The sequence below is a fragment of the Plectropomus leopardus genome, chromosome 13 (assembly GCF_026936395.1).
Source record: "Plectropomus leopardus strain MGB_pleo_1.0 chromosome 13, ASM2693639v1, whole genome shotgun sequence".
Classification (NCBI taxonomy): domain Eukaryota; kingdom Metazoa; phylum Chordata; class Actinopteri; order Perciformes; family Serranidae; genus Plectropomus; species Plectropomus leopardus.
The window spans coordinates 19,956,541-19,978,391 of NC_142188.1; the positions used below are offsets into that span (position 1 = coordinate 19,956,541).

Here is a 21,851-nt window from a genome sequence, read left to right on the forward strand (position 1 = left end):
GGGCTACCATGTAATTGAAACCATCGCTTAACTACTCTGACATATCATCATTTATATCAAAGCTTTAAATGGTTTGGTTTAAAAATATTTTGCAACATTGCATCACAGCTGAACACATGCATTTAAAGGAAAAGAAATGATAGAGACAGTAAAGCATAGAAAAAACTACTCCCAAGTGATCTGTCTGTCTACCTACAGTTACTAAAATGAGTGCAGTATATACTGTACTTGCAGAGCGGGACAAATAATCAATACACTATATCGAAATATGTTCTGTTGCAATCTATATTGCTACACTGATGCCATTATTCTTAGCTGCCTGTTCCAAGAATGTGTGAATGCAAGCTCAGTGGAGCAGGTTTCCCTGATTACAGTGGCAGTAAAGCCTTTTGGTTCTCCACAAGCAGCTGCGCGTCGTTGCTTAGCTGCCTGATGGAGCAGCCTCATTAGGTTACGTCTCAAACTTTGTCACGACTGACATTTCATAAGTCAGAATAAGGCGTGCTGTGTCACACAGTGATTTATGGTCATTGTTCTTCACTGTACCCTTGAGTGCTTTAGTGCACTAAAAACTTTGTATTTTTGATGACTACATGAAAATAAGCAGACATTGCCTGGTGACTTTCTATTAGCCTGTTAGAGGCTCAGTGGGATTTTCAGTGCCAACAGTATTTGTGCAAAGAGGTGAAGCAGGTGTGCCCAGATTAGCATAAAAGGCCCCATCCACCGATTGACAAGTAAAATTAATGATTCATTATTTTCACACACTCAGTGTTTTTCAAATGTAGCCCTTGCATCATGCATTTTATCTTACAGTATAAATACTGCAAATTTACATTTCTGGTCAGTTTCTTTCCACAGATAATTAACTAGAATTACCACCTTGTGGTTGTATGCCTCCACCAATCAGTCAAATTGCAATTTACATCCGTGTCTGTACAGACTCATATGTAGCCCTTACAGGCAATGCTTCAAATATGGTTGTTGCTACAAAGAAGCGACAAATGTTAAAACCTGGATGTTTGACCCAACTTCATGGCACAGAAGATCTATGAAATCAACCACGGGGGAATCACTGAACAGGCCTGCCAGGCACAGGCACAGGCACAGGGGCCCAAAGTTTCAGGGGCCACCTGGCCTTTACCTGCAACATGTTAGTCCAATTAACATTTACTGATCAGGAAGAGACTCAAAATGACTCCAAAGAAACATAAAACTACAAAAAAGAAAAAAATCAGTTCCTGTGTATTAGAGTTGAATAATGGTCAGAGAAGTGATTTTCCAAAACATGTCACAGTAAAGTAGATATAAAATGTCACTGCTTCATCCTTTTATCCTGTTTGACATTTGTTTGAAATTTTGTCAAAATAAGCAAATCCTTGAGTTAAGACCAAAATCATGTTTTTAATAGGTCACATTAGCCATGACCTTTGACCACCTATTTGAATCAGTTCCTATTTGAGTCTAAGGAGAGGTTTGTGCCAAATGTGAAGAAATTACCTTAATATCCTGTTCACTAAAATGGGACGGACAGACAAACAACCTGAACACATAATGCCTCTAGACGTCAGCGGTGCGGAAGCATAAAAATAGAACCTTATATATATGCAGTGAGTTGTTTTTCAGACTAAGACTTGGCTGTTGTGTCTCTTACCTTTGGATACTGTTGGATCGGGATGAGTACTCTCTCAGAGAGCTTGATATTTTTATTGCTGATGATATCTAGGTATTTCTTCATGTCACCGTCTTTTTTCAATTCATCACCTTCATTCTTTTCAATCTCTGCAGAAAAACAAAGTCAAAAACAAAGATAGGCAGATAATTAGTTTGTTACGTAACTGAATGAACATCAGTCAACATCTGCAAGTCTGCAGTGTGACAAACAAACAGGTTGGGGACACATAAGGAGAAACTTAACAATGCATTGCGTTACACAGTGACTATTTTGCTGATTATTTTGTGTCTCAGCTGTAAATATGCTCACACTGCAAACTTTAATGATATGAGATTATCCAGCTGACTCCTGATACGTCCTTTTACATCGGGCCCTGTAATCTCATGATCCAGTAATTCCAATCAAAATAACAACAGAGGCAAACAGTCACACTCAGCTCGCTGTGCCTCACTTCGCTGCAAACTGAGCTCTTGAGGGCTGTCAGCAGTCTCTGGTCCCCACACAGCACAGGAGTCGCGCAGATGGCGGATTAAACATAAAAAAATTGCTTGATGTTATCGGGTAAAAGTCAAGTGGGGTGGTTAAGATTGGATCTGCGAACTCTCATATTAAGATCATATTTGCAGATCATTGGTTCCAATCAAACTGCAGTCTCTCCTAATAATTTGCAAAATGGGCAAATCTTGTGCAAATTGGCCCTATAGTGCTCTTGTGTGTCGCCAGCCTTAATGCAATAAGATGAGAGATGAGAGGTGGATATTAACGGTCCGGCTCAGCTTGACAGGAACACCCTGAATGGTGCTGTTTCTTGATTGATGCATTTTATAGCACTTGTGCTCAACCACTGGCAAAACATTAAGTGCTCTAGAAATTAAGCTATCTGTTGTCCACCTAGCGGGGATCCTCCTCTGCCGCTAATTAATACCCACCGGATTTACAATTATCAGCCTGCAACACACTGGCTGGACAATAAAAGATGTTACTGAAAAAGCCCGAAAACGAGTCACAGACTGCTCCTGAGCTGCTATATTGAAACTCGAGAGTTCATTTAGAGAGGAGCACTTCACCCTTATCTGAGCTGTCAACCGCCAGTGGACAAAGCTGTGAGGTTAAAAACACCCCTGGCCAATTGGACATTTCATTACGGGGAAGAAGTTTGGACAAATAAATGTTCTATCCCTCAACAACGTATTAAATTTGAATTAATGCATATCTCTGTTTTTCTGTTCACTAAGAAAGGAGATTGACTTTGGACAGAAAAACGTCCTCAAAAGCGGCTTAATACACCTTGAAATCCTTGTTAGAATTCAACAATTTAAGTTTGTGTTGAAATACCATTGTCTTGTTGGAAAAGTGCTCCACAGCAAAGTGTCCTTCGGAGACTTTGCCTTGACATAACCTTCTGGACGTCCATAACTCCAGCTTAATGATCCCTTCTTTCCAGGCCATTTCATTTCAGTTTTGTATCATACATGAAGGTTCGCTTGTTTGATGCTGCTGTTGTCTGTGAAATCATCAAGACGATACTCCAACAGCTTGAAATGCAAAGATTTCTTCCAGCGTGACACAATCTCTCTGATTGTGCCTGATTGTCCAAGGAAGATGGTTTAAATTGGGACATTCTGTCTTCACTTTCTTTCAGTTTCTCTGTGAGATGAGTCTCACCAAAGCTTCAAGAGTGCCTAAAAATAGAGATTGTCAAAATGGGAGCAAAAAAAACTATAGGTCTAAGTTTTTAAGTATGTAGAAGTCAGTGCCAGATGGTATAGCCTTAACTAACTATTTACCGAGGAAAGAGTTTTGTTCATTACGTACAAAAATGTACACGAATAAGTGTCTTTTCACGTCCCACTGTGAGGCTGTAGTAGAAAGAACCCTGTCTGGTAAACTTCATGAACTCTGACACAACCATCACCTGCCACTGGGTACAGACTGCACCTGAAACCTCTTGTAGAATCACACATTGAAATACCCTTCCAACCATTATTCACATCAACAACACTGATTCACACCCGCTTATGTGACAGTTAACACAAGGCAGATGTCCCAGGATAGCAGGAGCCTACAAAATGCGCCTTTTAAAAATAGCATTTATGTATTCTTGCCTGAGGAGATGAGTCAAACACAACCTGTGGTGTGTGTAAACACTTGGATATTTTGAACTTACTCTGTTTTTATATAAAGAGGACCAGGTACTGTATCGTTACAAGCTAAAAATATAACTACAGTAGGAGGAAGTTCATTTTTTGAGCTCTGGAGATGCAAAAGTCAGTCAATCTGTCCACAGCAGACTGTAATCTCACTGTTCTCATGCACTATACCTACGAAAAGGTAATGCACCACAGTTTGCATATAACCTACATAAGCAAGTTATTTGTGTATTACCATGGTCCATAGAGGATGAATTCCAACAAATCTGGTAATCCCCTTTACTTTCCACTAGTGCCAGCATCAGGTTTAAAGTGTAATTCACACAATACTTTGGTTTTGTAACTAGAGACCTGCAAAACTATAGACTCTTTAATAATCCTCAACTACTAGGCTGTAGACAAGACTATCCTCTTGAGATGATAGCACCATTAGCTTCAGCAAACACCCCAAAACAATACATTTGCCATTATTTCCAAGCCACAAAGCCTTCTAGCAGCACTAAGAATGATCAGCAAAGGCAGAAGTAGCGTCAGGGAAAGTCAAGAGGATCTTTGTTGTAGTATAGGATGGACATCCACTCAAGTCATGGAGAAAAATGCAATTACAATACAAGCATGAACTCTCAATTTCTGCAACCTCCATGCCAAATTTCAACCTCCAGGAATTTTTGCAGACCGACCAACCAAGCTAGCGTACAACTGCAAAACAGACCATGCTATAGAGTTACTGGTTGTAGCTACAAAGGGGACTGGGGGGGAACGTTGATTTAGAAAAGGCTATACGACAAAAAAAAAAAATGACAACATATGCTCAAAATGAGCAGAAAACTAACCAATTAGAAGACAACTTACATTTAATTCTAGACGGTGTATTGTGTTTTGTTCTAAAATTGGACTGACATGTTGTTTGTTAAACTTTTGGTCATTTCAGCATATTTTCGTGTGTTTGCTAGTCATGTTGTCCTTTCTTTTTCCTCTGTGCTGGTGCTGTGGTCAAGGAAAAAGTATTGAGCAGAAAAGGAGGACTCCCACTCAGAGAACAAAAGAAATCCAGACTTGTGTCTGGATTTTAAATGCTTTTTAAATCCCATCTATTAGGACTGTAGAAACAGTGAAAATATTCAAATGTTTCAGTCAGTTGGACTTCCCTCAATGCAAAATGAGGCAAACATGATAAATCACCCGATATGTGGGTAATTCTACATGTGCACCTAGCCATAGCGTGCATGTTTGTTAGTCATACCAGTCAAATAAAGCTCATTTGGATTTTAACAGATTTTATTTCAAGGTTTCATCAAGCATTTATTTCTTGATTTCCTCAAAGTTCAGTTCTGATCTCCGTCATGTTGGAGAGAATTTGTTTTTGGCCATATTTCCATTGTGAAGTGTTTCACTTTCATATCATTTGAATAGAGTAATGATGTTTTTCTAGCCCGTGAAGATGATTACACTCTGGAACAGTGCATAATGGGAAGCACCTTTATTCTGGTCTGCAGCCTGCCAGTGAACTCAGAAGCAAATTGTGTGAGAAAGAGAGAGAGACAGAGAGACCGGGAAAGAGAGAGAAGAAGAGGAGGATGAGCTTACAATTTATAAATCTTGGGAAACATTCACACCAATATCATCGTTGTCAAATATGTGGCAGGGACCAACGGGAGCCTAAACATCAGAGGAGCGGGAATTTACTTTGAAGGTCACTGGTTTCATTCCTCACACAGGATGAAAAAAATCTCATTGGGAGAACTGAATGAGTAAAACACTCTCAGCGACTATTCTGGTGCTCTTGATCCCCTCTATTGCACTGCCAAAACTGCTTCAGCAGAGCCGCTCAACAGCCAAGAATGAAAAAAAAAAAACAACGACTGTGGTTTAACTGGGCAGCTAACAGATAAATGTGTGCAACTGTACGAGTTTTGCTGAAAAAGAGAAAATGTGCTCAGTCAGCCTGCCATGGCTTAAGGTTAAATACATCTGCTTTGGTCTGTGTGCAGCAACATAGAGCATCAACACAGACTGGAGAATAGTTTGAAATTCATTTATCCTGAATGCCAGTAAAATATGAACAGATACACACCAAACTGCATTCACAATTGCAGTAAATTGATTTCTATTCCAGAAATTCCTGGCTGTTCTTACAGACTTTTTTAATGTTTTCTCATGAAAAGTAATGCACCAAATTTGTATATATCTGGTGCTCTATCACAGAACGTGGTGATGACTGATTCGTTTCACTGAGGTGTTTGCAGCTGGCCTTGAATTGGAATATACATTTTACATGAAAAAAATAAGATATGGGTGAATGTTACAATTCTGCAGTTATTGAAAAGATATTTCATAAAAGACAATAAACAACTGCTTGTATGTAAAAAACATTCTTTTGCATATTGGCTGCCATCTATTCGAGTTTAGACAGAAAGTTCTGTCAGGCTGAGTGCACCCAAGGAGGCTTAAAAGAGTACACAAAGAGCAACTGAATGGACACCATCCTTTTATTTTTAACACTGCCCGTTCACCCGCCAACATTGAAGCTCCAGTTAAATTGCCCATGTGTCATACCCCACAGCTCCCCTGGGGTTAAAGATCATGTCCCAGCCTTTATTTTATAGCCTTGAAGAAAAGAAGGAAGTGCTCCTTAAGGAGGCAGGTTGGGGTGGTGGTAAAGTCACAAAACACAAGATTTTCCCCCCGGACTTTACCCAGGAGAACAGAACTTAGAATAGTGTGATCTTTGGGTGAACTGAATCATTTAAAGGTAGATCATCACCTAGTTTTATTTTTTTACAATCCTAACCTCAGTAACTTTATGTTAAATATGTAACGTCATTCATGGGGCACTAATTCCTTACATATCTTATAAATTGTTGTGTGTATTTTCGGAGGATATCATAAAAATGTTGTATGAGGATACGTCAGATTTGGTATCATTCAGATTCACTATTACAGGTCTAGTGTTTAGGACTTAGCGGCATCTAGCAGTTAGGTTGCAGATTGCAACAAACTTAGACTTGTCCCGTGTGTCAAGTGTGAGAACTATGGTGGCTGGCACGAAAACGTGAGTGGCCCTATCTAGAGCCAGTTTTAGGCTTTTTTAAAGATTTTTTTGGGGTCTCTTGCTTTTATCAGATAGGACAGTTTAAGTATGAAAGGGAGAGTGAGAGGGGACCACATGCAGCAAAGGGCCGAGATTAGTATCGAACCCGCGGCAGCTGCAGCGAGGACGTAGCCTCTGTACATGGGGCACCCGTTTTACCAGCTGAGCTCCTGGGTGCCCCCTTGAGCCAGAGTTGGGTTTGTTTGTTCTGGGCTACTGTAGAAACAATACGCTGGGGCATCCAGTAGCTCATCTGGTAAAGCTTGCATCAGGGGCTGCAGATTCAAAGCCATCCTTTGGCTCTTTGCTGCATGTCATTCTCTCTCTCTCCCCTTTTCATGCTGTAGCTGTTCTATCCAATAATAGTTAAAAAGCCAATAATTAAGAAAAAAAAGAAACACCATGGCAGACTCCATGAAAGAGGACCTACTTTGTATGCAGATATAATTGTCTCATTCTAAGGTAACAAAAACACAATGATTCGTACTTTCAGGTGATCATACACTGATAAAAAACATAGTTCTGAAAATTATTTTCCATTTCTGCCAATAAAGGTCTCTGAATCTTACATACTGAATCTACAAGACAGCTTTAAAAAAATCAGTTTTCATCTAATCTGCCCTCAGTAAACCAGCTGCACCACTGGAAAGCATTTAGTTACTAAACTGCATATTATTGCTGAGTAAAAAAATAATCATGAACAAATATATTTATTGTGATGGACTGTGCTTCACTGATTAAGTGAAATCTTTCACTACATGTACGTCTAAATCCAGCCATCTAAAATTCCCCAGAAGCTCTAGTTTGCTTAAAAGAACACTTAAATATCCTACAATATTTGAGCTACTTTCAGTGCAAAAAAGCATGCGTGCAGTTCAATAACATCACTAGAAGGGGGAATGGGAGCTGCACCATTTGTTGGAGATAATATGTTTACTGCTCTGCTGTTTATCCTTACATCGTAGCTTTATTGGATTTCAGCTGTTGTTTGCCATACAGTCCATGCTGCTAAAACATGCACTTTGTTGGTGAATAGGAGCTGTTTGTAAAATGTGTATGCTTTCAACCCTGAGATGATGTTGGTTAGATCAAATTGGCTGTTAGTGCACTGCTTGAGGGCTCTTTTTTTTCTGATGGGTCACCAGAGAAAAGTAGATGCAGAGAAAACTCACTAAAAATACATTCATAGAGTGATAAAACAGGTCACTGTAATAATTAAACCCAATCAAAATTAATTCTTTCAACGCAGGCTTGATTAATCCCCACACTGTTGCGATGTCATGCCACTGAGGGATTTGATGAGATAAAACCAAGCATGAAGATGAACCTCATCACACCCAAGAGAAGCAAACTCAGGATGTCCTGATATCTGGCATGTGCTCTGTGTAGACAAGTAATGCACACAGTAAGCATCCTCCCCATCTTTTTTTCACTCTGCTCACCTTTTATTTTGCAAAGCTGGCTGAAAGACTGGAAACCTTGAATAACCTGCAAACTGATGGACAAGCATTAAAGAAAAAATCTGCCGTTAGTAAATTGCTTGCAAAACAAAACCTCACTTCTTTCAGGTTTAGATGCTGGAAGTTGTATTTTGGCTGTACATAGCCATTTTTGATAAGTTACAGCTGAACAGCACTTGTTTGTTTTTATGCTTACATAAAATCCCTAAAAATCTGTGAAAACAGTCAATTACTGTAAGTCTAGAAAGTCTGTTGGTTGATATTAAAATGCTCATCCAGAATGTTTTGATTTACGCAGTGCTGAACCAGACAATACTGAATTGAGATTATTAGTTTATTTGCTTCATTGTGCTGGAAGCAGTTACTGCAGTAAGAGGTCAAACACAAAGGCTTTGTTGAGTGCTGCCATTAGCCTTTAGACAGCGAAATTATTCACTGATTTCTTCTATTTACTAACTGGTATATCTACAATAACGACTTGGCAATGGGAACAGAAATGAATCAGTCTAATTACTCTCCTATACCTAATTGCTTGTTCACATCAAACACATAAAGAGGAAGTAATAATGTGCCGCTTTGCAGAGTGGACCTGGTGGAGGGAACGGACCACAAGATGTGCAATTAGCTTTTGTCCTTTTTCACTCTGGGCTCATAAGTGTAAATCGGGGTCGAAAATATGCGTCACTGTTTTGGCCACATGCTGTTTATGTGTTTTTAACTGAGCTGCCCTGAGGCAAAAAATACATCCAGCCTGTTGACATGGTGATAAAGTATTAAATCTTCAGTCTAATTATAATGCCATCTTCAAATTCTCTGCTGTGTGCGATGGACAGTGAAGTGAAAAAGTAATCACCACTCATACAAATTACATATTAAAAAGCAAGTGAATTACAGACATTTTAATCGTGATGGTGTTTTAATAATCAGCTATTTATTACAACTACTTACAAGTCAGACAGGATCGAGAACAATCTCCAAACTCCGCTTTGGTATGCAACGTGGCCCAAGGTCTGACATATACAACCTACACATATTAAACACCTGCGATGTAACAGGTATGCTTTATTATATCTGAGGATATATGCTGTGGTATAGTTTGAATGCAATGTGGTATTGTTATAATGAATGCAGCCTTCTAGCCATGATAGACTTTTATTATATATTCAATTCTTATCTATTGTTATTATTATTATTAGTATTAGTATATTATTATTTTTGTTGTTGTTATTATTATTGTTATTATGTCTATATTTTTGCACAATATTTCGAGAGGATTGTAAAACACCAAATCACAAAGTCAAAATCATTGTACGTGCAAACTGACTTAGAAATGAACCATTTCTGATTTAGATCTTAATATTAACAATGCCACTTTAATTTCTAGGTACATATTGTATTTTTGCACTGTTGTCATAATTGTTACTGTGTTGGTAAGTCTGTTTTATATCTTCATATACATGATTTTTATGTTGGCTTTGACTTTCCAAATTCAGCTTTGGTAGTCAGCATGGTCCATGGTGTGATGCAAAATTCATTATCGTTTACACATCTGTTTCTCTCCATAATATGCAATATTTTAGCGACATAGAGTCTCTTAATATGGGATGTTATTAAAATGTGGGACTTAAATATATACATAATATACACCCGTGCATCAACAAGTATTCTTTATTCTATTTGAAGATATATTATATGGAATAGTTTCAATGCAGTGTGGTATTTGTGTTTTATTTGTGCCAGTCTGGCTGTTATACGCAGATTTTATTTTATGTGTTATTATTACTATTCCCTTATTTTATCTTATGTCTTAATACTTTTGCAGTATGTTTAAAGATGATTTTTATGGATGTTAGTGCATGTTCAACACATTTCTATACATTATTCATATGTTTTGATATAGGTAGTGGACATAAGGTAGCGGGCCGATAAGGAGACAAAGGTGGTAGATTTTGTTTGATGGATCATTTGGTGTGTTGAATTTTCGGCAGAATGGAGCTTTGCAAAGTATTCTGATACATTGTCGCTGCTTTCTCCTTGAATGAACGTAGCTGAATTTTTAAGATAAAACGGTTGATGTATGTTATTAGATTTATTTTGGTTGTTAATCAATGTATTATTTTGTACCATGCAATTAAATTCACATATTTTACATATATTTCATTAGAATAAATGTTAGTGTCTTGCACTGTTAACATTGTCATACAATTGTAGATATTAATATCTGTGCAAAAAAAGTACACTAATGATTGACTGATTTATTCTTTGATTTGTTAATTTGTTCCTTCATGAGCTGGATGTGTATCTGTTTTTTTTCCAGTCCTAAATGTGTTAACTTGGCATCCTGTTCGCTGAAGCACTTTATTTCCTTGTCTGATGGGACAGTCTGTGTAAATGTAATTACTGGTATGTTGGATGCAACAGCACATTAGCCTTCATCAGCATGTGGTGCTACAATGATTAATAAAAAACTGAGGAAAGACTGAGTGAGTAAAAACCTGAACAAAACCCTAGAACTGTAACCAAACTATGATTGTATTTTACAACAAAATAATGTTTTTTTTTCATATGACCTCTGACTAACACACCGTTGGAAGCTGTGTTAAAGGATCAAATATAATTTGTTGTAAATCCGCCAATCACTTCAAATCTGTCACGACTTACAAGTGAATTGAAAGACTTTATAAGCATCATAAAGACACTAATATAGCTTATTTCCCAAATACCTGATGCCTGTGTTACACCTTTACTTCCCCTTGTTTTGACATAAACAAAAATCCCACTTCTGAATCTTTAATTAGAACTTTTCCACTACATGTGAAAATTCAAGAGGCACAGCAACATAATCTGATACCTCATATCTTTTGTCTGCTGCTTCAGCTCATCCACTCATTTCAGTTGCTTGAAATGCTCACGACCTTGGAGTCTAATCTTATTCGACCCGTGTGCTCATTGTAAGTCACTCTTGATAAGAGCATCGGCTAAATGCCCGAAAATGTAATGCAATGTCTCACTTTCCCGAAATGTAATTTTTGTGTCCTTTTGATAGGTCATACCACATGGGCTGTTGTTTATCTCCCCGCTATGAGCCGGGTCACTGTTGGATACCAGGCAGGGTTATAATGGATACACTGAAAATGTGAGCAACAATTTATAAAGAAGAGAGAGAGAGAGATTAAATGCAAATCAATTCTTAGAGCGAGAACTCCACTCTGTTGGTGAAGCATCATCCAAATCAATTGTAAGCATGTAAGACTTAATAGAAGTTATACTTTCCAGTCTGAGCCCGCCACTTGCATGTGTTGACGAAAAGCTCCTGCAATATGTATTTGTACCTCAGTTTAATTCTGCACTGTGCAAAAAGTGACAACTCTTTTTGCATATAAAGCCTCATATAGCCAGAGTATATAAGATGTATATCTCCTTAACAGTCACTCATTGAAGCTTTCTAGATTTAATTATAGCTCTTCATTATCAGCAGAGTGAAACTAAGGCTAAATCGGCTGCAGTGCATCACACGGGTTCATGCATTGTCTGATAAATTTTAATTAAAGTTAAAGGGTCGTTGCCCAAACTGTGGTGTGAGCTTGTTTTCAATGCAGTCTTGATTTAGCATTTTCATCAGTATGTGGCACAGAGTTTACTCTTACATACAGTATATAATGTGTGCAAGCAGAAACTGACAAACACTGCAAATAACTGCTGGTTCCTTGGTAACCATGAGAATCACAAGAAGCTCAGTGCGAGAGTGAAAACTTTTTGCCCAAACAGCAAGAAGAAAGTGAACACGATGAGTATAAAGCTAATATATTACATGGATTAAAGGGTGTTTTGAACTCAGATAATGTCGTTTTTCAAGACAAAGACAGTTTAAGCTCCAATTATCAAACTTAACAGGCATTAAACTGGCAAAAAGCGGCAACAGATGTAAGGATTTTCTTATGTTCTTGCTCTCTTACTTGACATGAGTCACGGTGTTGGTCCTCCTCCATATCTATACTCATCTTTTATTCAGAGAAGCCCACATCCTTCAAATCTCATGCAGATTTGTTTGTGTTGTTGCTGTGCCTAGCGGCATTTTGTGAGGGCATTTGATATATTACATACCCTGTCAAAATGCTTAGTGAAAACTAGATCCTGTGATTGCAAAAATGATGTCCCCTTTACCCTAAAAGTGGAATCATACCAAGCACCTGCCTTCTGTTTTTCTCAAAAGGCGATGTTGTTTCACTCCTGCCTCTCTGTCTTTTCACCTCATTAGGAATCCCTTTTTTTGTTTTCATGACAGGGCTGGGCTACGTGGCATGTAGGAAAACCATTGATATCTATTAAAGGCTTCCTTTTCTTGACTTGAACTACAACCCACTTTTAAACAACAATCTCTCAGACCTAAAAGACAGAACAGGTTGATTTCCACTGACTTCCAAAATGACATGGGGCTATATGACAGACCCAAATACAACATATATTTCTGCCCTAACAGTTGCAGTTTTAAACACGTCCTTAACGTTATGAAATCGCATTTACGCTGTAAAACTTTGTGGTTAGGTAAAGGCGACAAAGTTAGGTGATTAGATTTAGAAAATATATATATTCAGCGTCAGCAAAAAATGCAGAACATTTCCAATCTGTGATTAACGTTGTTAGCACGCATTAGTTTAAACGGCTTTGCTCATTTACTAGCTATAGCCTATTACATGAGTGCCCTGTCCCACTGAAACTCGTTCAAATTCTACATGGAAAGAATGAGCAAAAAGTCAAATACTCACCTCACTTCCTCCTTTGCTCCCATAAAAATTACAAAGGCTACCAGAGGGTGCCACCTTGCAGTCCCTTTAACTATGATTTCTAATAAAATGCTTGCATCGTCAACCTATATGGCCGTTTTGGGTTTGGGTTTTTTTTTTGTGAGAGTGGGCTGCTTTTATAAAAACTTTGCTGTTATGTAATCAGAGGAAAATTTAAGTGCAACACTTAAAATGATTAACTTTTATGACAATTTCAGCAATCATTAGGTTTATACTGCATTAAAATAATCTGTCTTTGTGTCCAAACGGAGCAGTTTTGGGGAGAAAATGCCTCCACAACTAATACAAAAAAATGTATTCACATTCTTTTGAATGTGTATAACAAAAAGCTATTCAAATTATCTTCACTTTTTTATCAGTACTTTCACTATCAAAGGAAACAAGAATGAGAATTAGGGGGAGAATTATCCCCACCCACCTTCTTTGTCCCAAACAGCTTAAAATCTGCTCAAAGAAAGACAAATGATTTTTTCTAGTGGCATCATCATTTAAACACATACTTCATAAATATGGAGCTGTTAGTGGAGACCATGGTAATGCCATGCTATGCTGTTTATTGTGCATGATGTGAATAATGCAGGATTACATACATGCTTTGCTATTCAGTGATAAATAGCTGTGAATATATAAACCTGGCAGTTGGTCTCGCTGTCCACTGATTTGTATGTGTCTGCATTATCCATGAGTGTGGACTGACAGAAAATGATAACAACTGCAGGAAAGTGGTTACAATTATGAACAGAGTATTTCACATGCTGCCCACGGATGATTATGTTGAACATTTTCAGAGTTGACAATACAAGACTGTCTTAACTGACAACTTATTATACTGATTGTGTATGATGCATGCGTACTGTTTTGTGTTGACCTTGCAAACTTTATTCATACTATTCTATTGCAGTGTATTACTATCTACCGCAGTGTATTGAATTTTTGTTTACAGTATTATTCTGTATTGTGGCAGGCTCTACTGTATTGTATTTTATGCAAAATTGCAAGTGTATCCCTCATTAATTCACAAAAACTGCTTAAACTGAACGAAATAAACATGAAAAACAAGGTAAACACACAACACCTTTTTAGTTGCTGTTCACTGCAGCGGATACGATAAAGACAGCATTTTTTTGTTTGTTTCCTGGCTATGTGAGTCAGCCTTGAGTAAATTTGGCAAAGTGTACTGTGTGACAGATGATCCCATCTGCATCACAGTTAGCGACAAGAGCGGGACTGTCAGGTGTCTCATCAACACATTTCAACAGGAAAGCTCAAGGGGCAGAAAGCACCAAAGCAAAGCCACCGCCTCGTCCAATCAGAGCATGTTAATCCAACACACAGTTTGACTGAAGCGCTTTTAACAAACATGTCAGAAACGATTAGAAATAATCGCTTGAGTACAATTTTGTTGTTTTATTTGGGCACACGATGAATTACTTAATTGAATATAGTCAGATGTTGCCTTCAAAAGGGACAAATTGTTACTTTAGCCCTTTGAAAGCTGAGGCAACATCACTTTTCTTGTGCTGCTTGTAGACGCCTTTCACAAGTATTTAAATCTTTGAACTCTATGCAAACTGGTGTGATTTCTTTTAAAAACACAGGAAAATGAGCCACTGGGTAAGAAGTGTACTACATATCGAAAGACATTTGTGATTTTGTTTTTAAAAGCTAGGGAACAGCTATATTTTTAATTGTTATAATGCACATTTAAAATATAACAAACATTTTTCAAGGTCATTTCCTTCTTTTTTTAAAAAACTTTCTTTTTATTTATTTTCAATTTTTATTTTCACATAAATTCCTTGCACTTTGTATTAATTTCTTGGTATTTTTTTTTTTTTTTATCCATTTCTTCTTTCATTGCTCATTGCCTTCTTCCCATGTTTTTGAACAAAAACAAGTCTATTTGCTCAGGTTTCCAAGGATTAAAATTAAGATTAATGCAGATCACAATTAATGTTTACATAATTTGAATGATGGTGCACTTAACTGAGGATGTCATTGAAGGTTTATTATCATGATATGAAGGATTCTGTGTTTACTTTGGCCATTTTAAAGCTTCTATCCAATGTTTTCACACAACTCCTATTCTCTCTTGCCTCTGTATGTTATGAAAGTTGTGCCCTGTAAGCCCATGTGGGCTCTGAGCACCTTTGGGTTGGTCACACCAGAATAAAAGTATATTCATTCGTCCACAAAAGCACAGCATCTCTTAAACCTTCAGATCACATTCAGTCTGTATTTGCACAGGAAAATTGCAAAGTTACATCTTGGAACTGAATAAGCTGAGTTCTAATGTTTGCTTTGCGACGGTGAGCTTCCTATCAAAAGTGACACATTCTCAGCATGTGAATGACACCAAGGCTACCTTCAGAATGAAGGACTACTTTATATGCGGCAGGTTGAAGCTGATTATACCGCCCTGTTAGACATACTGTAACATTAAATCAGAAGAAAGACTGTTGAACATCTGTCTCAATTGGAGCGTGTCCCCTCTGTGACCTTGATGACAGTTATCAGTTATTATAAGTGGTGATATAAAGAGAAGGGGAATCTCACATTCACCTAAAAGGTGTATTAAACAGTTTTCTTTGCCTTATTGGAATCCTTGACCACTGTTAGAAATTAATTAGCACTTATATTTCAGCTTGAGTTCTGAAAACATCAGACTGATGAAGAAATGTGCTTCATTTTTAATGAAGAAAACTCAAAGATGTCAAGTTTACTAAATACAGAGTGCATTCTGACAACATGAGGCTTGTTTTTTTCTGATAAAACAAACAATCCTGATTTTACTTAATGCTGAAAAGACAAAACCTGGCTCTTTATCCAGTTACTGACAGCACAGTTTGAATCAGGTCAGTCACACAATTAAAGCAATTAGTCCTCTCAACCTTTTCATCCTGCAGAACTGCTCCACGATCAGTTTGTTTGCTCTGTGTTGCGTGTGCAAGAGCTTGACCTTGGAGGGCAGTGGGTTACAATGAGAGGTGCTGACTCTCTGACTTTACACACTTTACTTTATGTGCTCACTGCATTTCTTCCCTTGATGGTAAAAAAACCTTAAAAAAAGTTATGCACTGGCGCCAAAGAGCAGCCTCCTCCATTAAACACAGCGCTCATTACGTTCACTGTCATCAAGCAGGCGTTAAGAGTCAAGGGCAGTGTGTTAAATAAAATCACGTTACATTACTGTGCTCCACTAAAATGCAATGTAATGGTGTTTTTCAGTTACAGGGAATATGCAGGGTGAATGCCTCTAATAAACAAAGCTCAGAGTAGATCAGACTTGAAAAATACCTGACTTACCTTCTGCAAGCAGACGCACCGCATGCACGAAGGAGGGGTCCAAGCTGTTCTTCTCGGCCACCAGTTCAGGTAAGTACTTATCTGGATGCATTATTACCACAGCGGACCTCTTCACCGGCCGTGCAGGTGCAGGTGAGGCGGCAGGAGTGCTGAGCGTCGGAATGCAACTATAAACCTTCCCGCTCCCGCTTTTGGGTCGCTTCAGTCTACCAGAGCGCCACAAGCAAAAAACCCCCTCCACAACAAAAATAGTCGTCCCGGGTCTCCGAGATGCCTGCCTGGAGGTTGAGGTGTGATTCAGAGGTGTGAGCGACTCGAGGTTGAGTTGTGATTCAAAGGTGTGAGCCCATCTCCGCCACCGCTGCCTGCTGCCTCTCCTCGGCACCCCGCCAGACTCTCAGACTCTGTGGGTCTGCAGACCGCGCTGCTCCCCGCCCCTCAGCATCATTATTGGCCATATTCTGGGACTGGCGCTGCTGGAAAACAAAGACGGTCCCCGCTGAGCGCATACCAATTGGGCGATGTGCTCATAGGGAATGGATTTAAAAATTTTTTTTTAAAAGTTGAGGTTTTACTTGATCGAGGCTGACATTGGTCCCTGCTATGATGTCACTCCCAAACTGGGAAATTCTGATGAAAGTTTTATGTAAATTTAAAAAACGGAAGTAAGAAATTTAATTTAGGAATACTATGCAATGACAGGGTTTGTGGCCGCAATTGTTTTAAACAAAAATAGGCCTATAGTCACACCATCAAAAGCCAGTTATTCAGTGCCAGCATGGATGGATTACTTAGCCGGTCTACAGCCACAGGCCCAGGGGCCCAAAGTGTTAGTCCCCCGCCCCCCATTCTGAATTTGCAGGTAGCACTCTGGAAGATGCTCAAAATGGCCATAAAGAGACACAAAAAGACTACAAAGACATGCAAACCAGTGTAAAAAGACACAAACAGAATACAAAGACACATGTATTGACCTAAAACAGACTTGGAATGACCACAAAAGGACTACAAAGAGATGTAAAACAGCTGCAAAGAAGGAAACTGCAACTGTGAAAAGGGGCAACATAATTACAAAGAGAAACAAAATTACCACAAGGAGATGCTAAGCAACAGAGAGACTCAAAATGACCACTAAGAGTTGCAAAACAACCAGAAAGAGACTCACCATTGAGGGACACAAAACAACCACGAAAAGGGGCAAAACAACCACAAACAACCACAAAATGACTATTAAGCGACACAAAACAACTACAAAGAGACTCAAAAACACCCAGGGGCCCATTTTCTCATAATGCATGCATGACGACAGCCGCACTGTTAAATTAGAGCTTACATGATGCAAGTTTAGTTAGTGGCTGAACAGTAATGTCATACTAGTAAAAGGTATTACCTTATCTCTGAAACATCCTTATCCAATTGGTTTTTTCACTGAGCTGAGGCAAACATTAATGTACAGTGGCCTGCGAGTTTCTCTTACAGTTTCCAAAGTTCACTGGAGCAGCCTTAACTGTAGTAAAGAGTGAGAAATGTGCAGTAAAGTGTGTAGGAGTGTAACCTGAGGGACCAAACACTGTGTGTTGCTCTCCATGGTGCTGAACACTGCCAGCATGGCTGAGATTTCGCTGCCTGGTTTCGCACGTGGTAATTTCTGAAGTATTTTCATTACCTGTATTCTAAATGAAGGTGTACCAGGAGACCTAACAACATAATGCAATTTATTTCTTTAATTGGGCACCCTACGTTTCATTTATACCTTGTCCTCTCTCCTTAATCCTACTGCACTTGTGTCTTGGCAGCATTTAGACAACAACATTTTAAACCATAGACTGTAAACATGAACTGTTTTTTACAGTCTATGTTCCGAACCCTCATGTGCTACAAGACCTGAATTGAAACTGGATTTTTACTGTTTTATTATCACTGTGTGGCATCTTGCTTAAAAAGCTCAGCAAAATTATGACTAATAGTTCCTTTTGAATTGCATTATATAGTTGTTGCTTACGAGAAGTGACAAATACAAATGCTGTTAGTTCTTGTTTCCTGTTTGATGTGGATTTGACTTTGTCTAGTGTATAAAGTATTTGAGATTATCCCTCATTTGTTATCTCCTTGTGTGACTGGATGAATTTGTAATCCCATCACAGTGTAATTTAGTTCAAATCTAAATAAAAGCATGGCCACCCCAAAAAAAAAGACAGTCCTTCAAATGCTGCATTTGCTTTATATTTTAAAATAAAGCAAGTATGTAGACTACACAGAGCAATGACCATTGATGCAGTAAGATGTTTAGTAGCCTGCGTCATTAAAGAGCAGAGCTGTAATCCCAGAATTAGAATAATGTAAGGTATTCACTTCCTGTTATATTAGAGCTCAAGGCTGTCAAGTCTTCTTGTAGGGTGGATTATATGGCACTACCTTAAAGAAGTTTCAATGTCAAGTGAATGCTTCATTAGGTCTTTATGAAGCATGCATGCTTATATTGTTGGTGTCAGCAATGTAAGCATGCATCCTATATGAACGCCTCTCTGTCCAGTAGCTGTGATATTGACTTGAGTCCTGAAGTCATGTGCAGCACGGCATACAGGCTGCTTGACATACTCACTATTCAATTTGAGCAGAAGAGGCTGGTAATTGTCCAAGTTTAGCTCCACTTGACCTTTAGAGTTGGTTCTGACTGCACCGATAGGAATCATAAAGACTGTGGGGGAACTAAAGACACCGGTGTTAGGTGACTGAGAATTAATTTTTATGTCTTTTATGCTTCTTTTGCCTTTTATATGCACTACTTTGGTCAAAGTAGTTACTGTTAAAAATATTTTAAAATGCCACTAGAGAGCAATGGGGCTGTGACTTATTATTATTTTCAATGTTCATTGATCTGTTTATTTTCTCAATAATGTGAATAGTTCTTTGGTCTATTAAGTGCCAGAAAACACAGAAAAATATTTGTGTAAGTGTTTCCTAACGTCTTTAAGGATGTCTTAAAATGTCTTGTTTTGTCCACAATCTAAAGATAATCAGTTCTCTGTCATACAGGAGCAAAGAAACCAGAAATATTCACAGTAAAGAGGCTGGAATCATGCAGTTTTGGCATTTTTCATAAACAACTACTCAAAATGATTAATTTGTTACCAATTTAGTTGGCAAATGATAATACCAATTGATTAATTGTGCAGCTGTAGAAAATAATGAGACAGAACTGCATTTTAATGTAAGATCTAATATTATTCTTTAAAAGTATTCTACAACACATCAGAAAAAAAGATAATTTCAAAGTTTGCAGTGAAGTGCACAAAACTTTATTTATTCTAAATCTAAGTGTGGCCACTGTGGGTGCATGTTGTCATTAATCATCGTTACTCAGAGTTTAATAAAGAAAAGTGTTCTTTTCATCTCACCTATGTGGTGTTTTGCCATTAAAGATGAGCAAAGTTACCGTAGCTAATATATCTGGGAGACTAAGAGACCCTGATTCAGAGGCCAGAATGTCCGAGTGGCTTTTTTATTAACCAACCACCCATTTTTTTCTTTGTACATCTGTGTAAATATTTATAAATGTTATTCTATTTGATATCATAGTTCATGCTAATTGCTATTTCTGCTCATTTTCAAAATGGAAAGCCGGCCTGGAAGGACCCAGTATTGATTACAACTTGCATGTCCTCACCATTTATTTATTATAATCAGTGATTAATGTCTCTCTGGAATGAGGCACAATTTAATTTTTCTGCATGACATCATAAAATTCAGTAAGTGACTGGGCCAGTGTCAGCCAGTTCTGTCTTTGCAATTCATGCATGCTGAACTTTTACTGATTTCATTTCATTCAGTGAAATGATTCATGACAATGATGATGATCCTGCCGCTGTCACGGTGGCTACTGACGATAATGATGGTGATGACTTAATGTGGTTTAATGCTATAGTGTGGTTGTGCATTTTGACTAAAGCAAGCAGACTGAATTAAAAAACAACACATACAGAAATTCACACAATTTGCTCCTTCACCGTGACACTGAAGAAATAGGGATGGGGAAAATGGATTGCACAGTGATGTTTATCAGTGCAGAGAGAAAAGGACTTCTGTCAGACTGCTGCAGGTCACTTTGGACGAAGACGATTGTGACCGACACTATTTTAACTTTGACACTCTCTATATCAATACTAAGACCATTCCAAGTGTTTCTGCTTGGATTTGACGCTTTCTTACTGCCCTCTAGTGGTCAAAGAGCAACATTGCATATTTCGCTGCTAAAACTATGTGATGCAGATCCAAGGATTTAATTCTTTTTGAATATTTGACAAAAAAGTGGAGTTGCAGGCGAGGTAATAATCTTGTTTTAATTAGGATTGAATCAAGGTTTGCCCCAAATCTGACTGTCTTTAAAATCAGGCTTAAAAACCTGTTGTTTGTGCTTTATTCTAGTGTTATTAGTGTTGTTTTCTTAAAGTCTTTTATTTGACTCTGTTCCGATTTTCTTTTATTCAATATCTTAAAGTTTGTTTCCAATCCCCTTTAAAGTGTAACCATCTGTAAAGCACTTTGATGTTTAAATTGTGCTACAGAAATTAATTTAGCCTCCCCTCTGCTAAATTTTCTGACTTTCATTACATTGTGAGTTTATTATTTGCAGCAGTTATTAGCCCTGTGCATTTAGTGGGAGATATTTTAAAACTACTGAACTTTATTTACTGGCATTGTTCTGTGTGAAGTTCAGTAACATGAGAAAGGTTTTACTAACATTTTGGCACTTTAAAAGTGGTTTGTACTGCTTATCTTTGCATAGAGTTGAACACGTTTTGCATTTCCATATATTACTCAGACAGCTGTTCTTTACATGCTTGTGATCAGCCATTGCCAAGGCTGACAATGTGCTGTTTTAGGCCAACAATCTTTGAAAATCTCCTCACCTCAGAATATTGAAGCTCACCGTATTGCTTAAGGCAGCAATACCCAAATGAGCAATGTTTAAAGGCCATCTTCATACTGTGTGATTGCTTGGCCAATTAATACACTCAGCCCTCTTTCTGGCCCCTGTTAGCTCCACCTTTATCAAGCTGAACACAAGAATCCCGAGAGGGGTTCATATTTTACCTTCAAAATAAAATTACATAAAAATAATTTACTGTACAACAAAATATATACTACAAAGGTAAATATAAAGAAGGGTGCATAGTGTTTATGTGCCACACAAAGAAAGCATACATGTAACACAGCTGGCCTGTGAACGCTTTTTGTTTGCTATTGTAGTATCAATGTTCAAGTCAAAGGGAATGGGCAATATTAACACGATCGTCAATCAAATGATAAAAATTCTGTTTTAAAGCAAAAATGTGTGACGTTTTGATGACTTTTTTTTGCAAA

At 38.0% G+C, this 21,851-nt stretch overlaps 1 protein-coding gene across 5 annotated transcripts in view; it reads right to left on the reverse strand.

The window, feature by feature from the left end:
• khdrbs2 (KH domain containing, RNA binding, signal transduction associated 2) overlaps positions 1-16,718 on the reverse strand; it is an 82,842-nt gene extending 66,124 nt beyond the window's left edge. For all 5 annotated transcript variants that reach the window (XR_015778506.1, XR_015778508.1, XR_015778507.1 and 2 more), the window contains exons 1-2: positions 16,488-16,718; positions 1,655-1,782 (exon numbers count right to left, since the gene is read on the reverse strand). Coding sequence is in view for 2 of the 5 variants with exons in the window: in XM_088086778.1 (XP_087942904.1) it covers positions 1,655-1,782; positions 16,488-16,578 (219 nt within the window). In the remaining 3 variants the exon portion in view is untranslated. The remainder of the gene's footprint in view (positions 1-1,654; positions 1,783-16,487) is intronic.
• Positions 16,719-21,851: the final 5,133 nt, after the last annotated feature.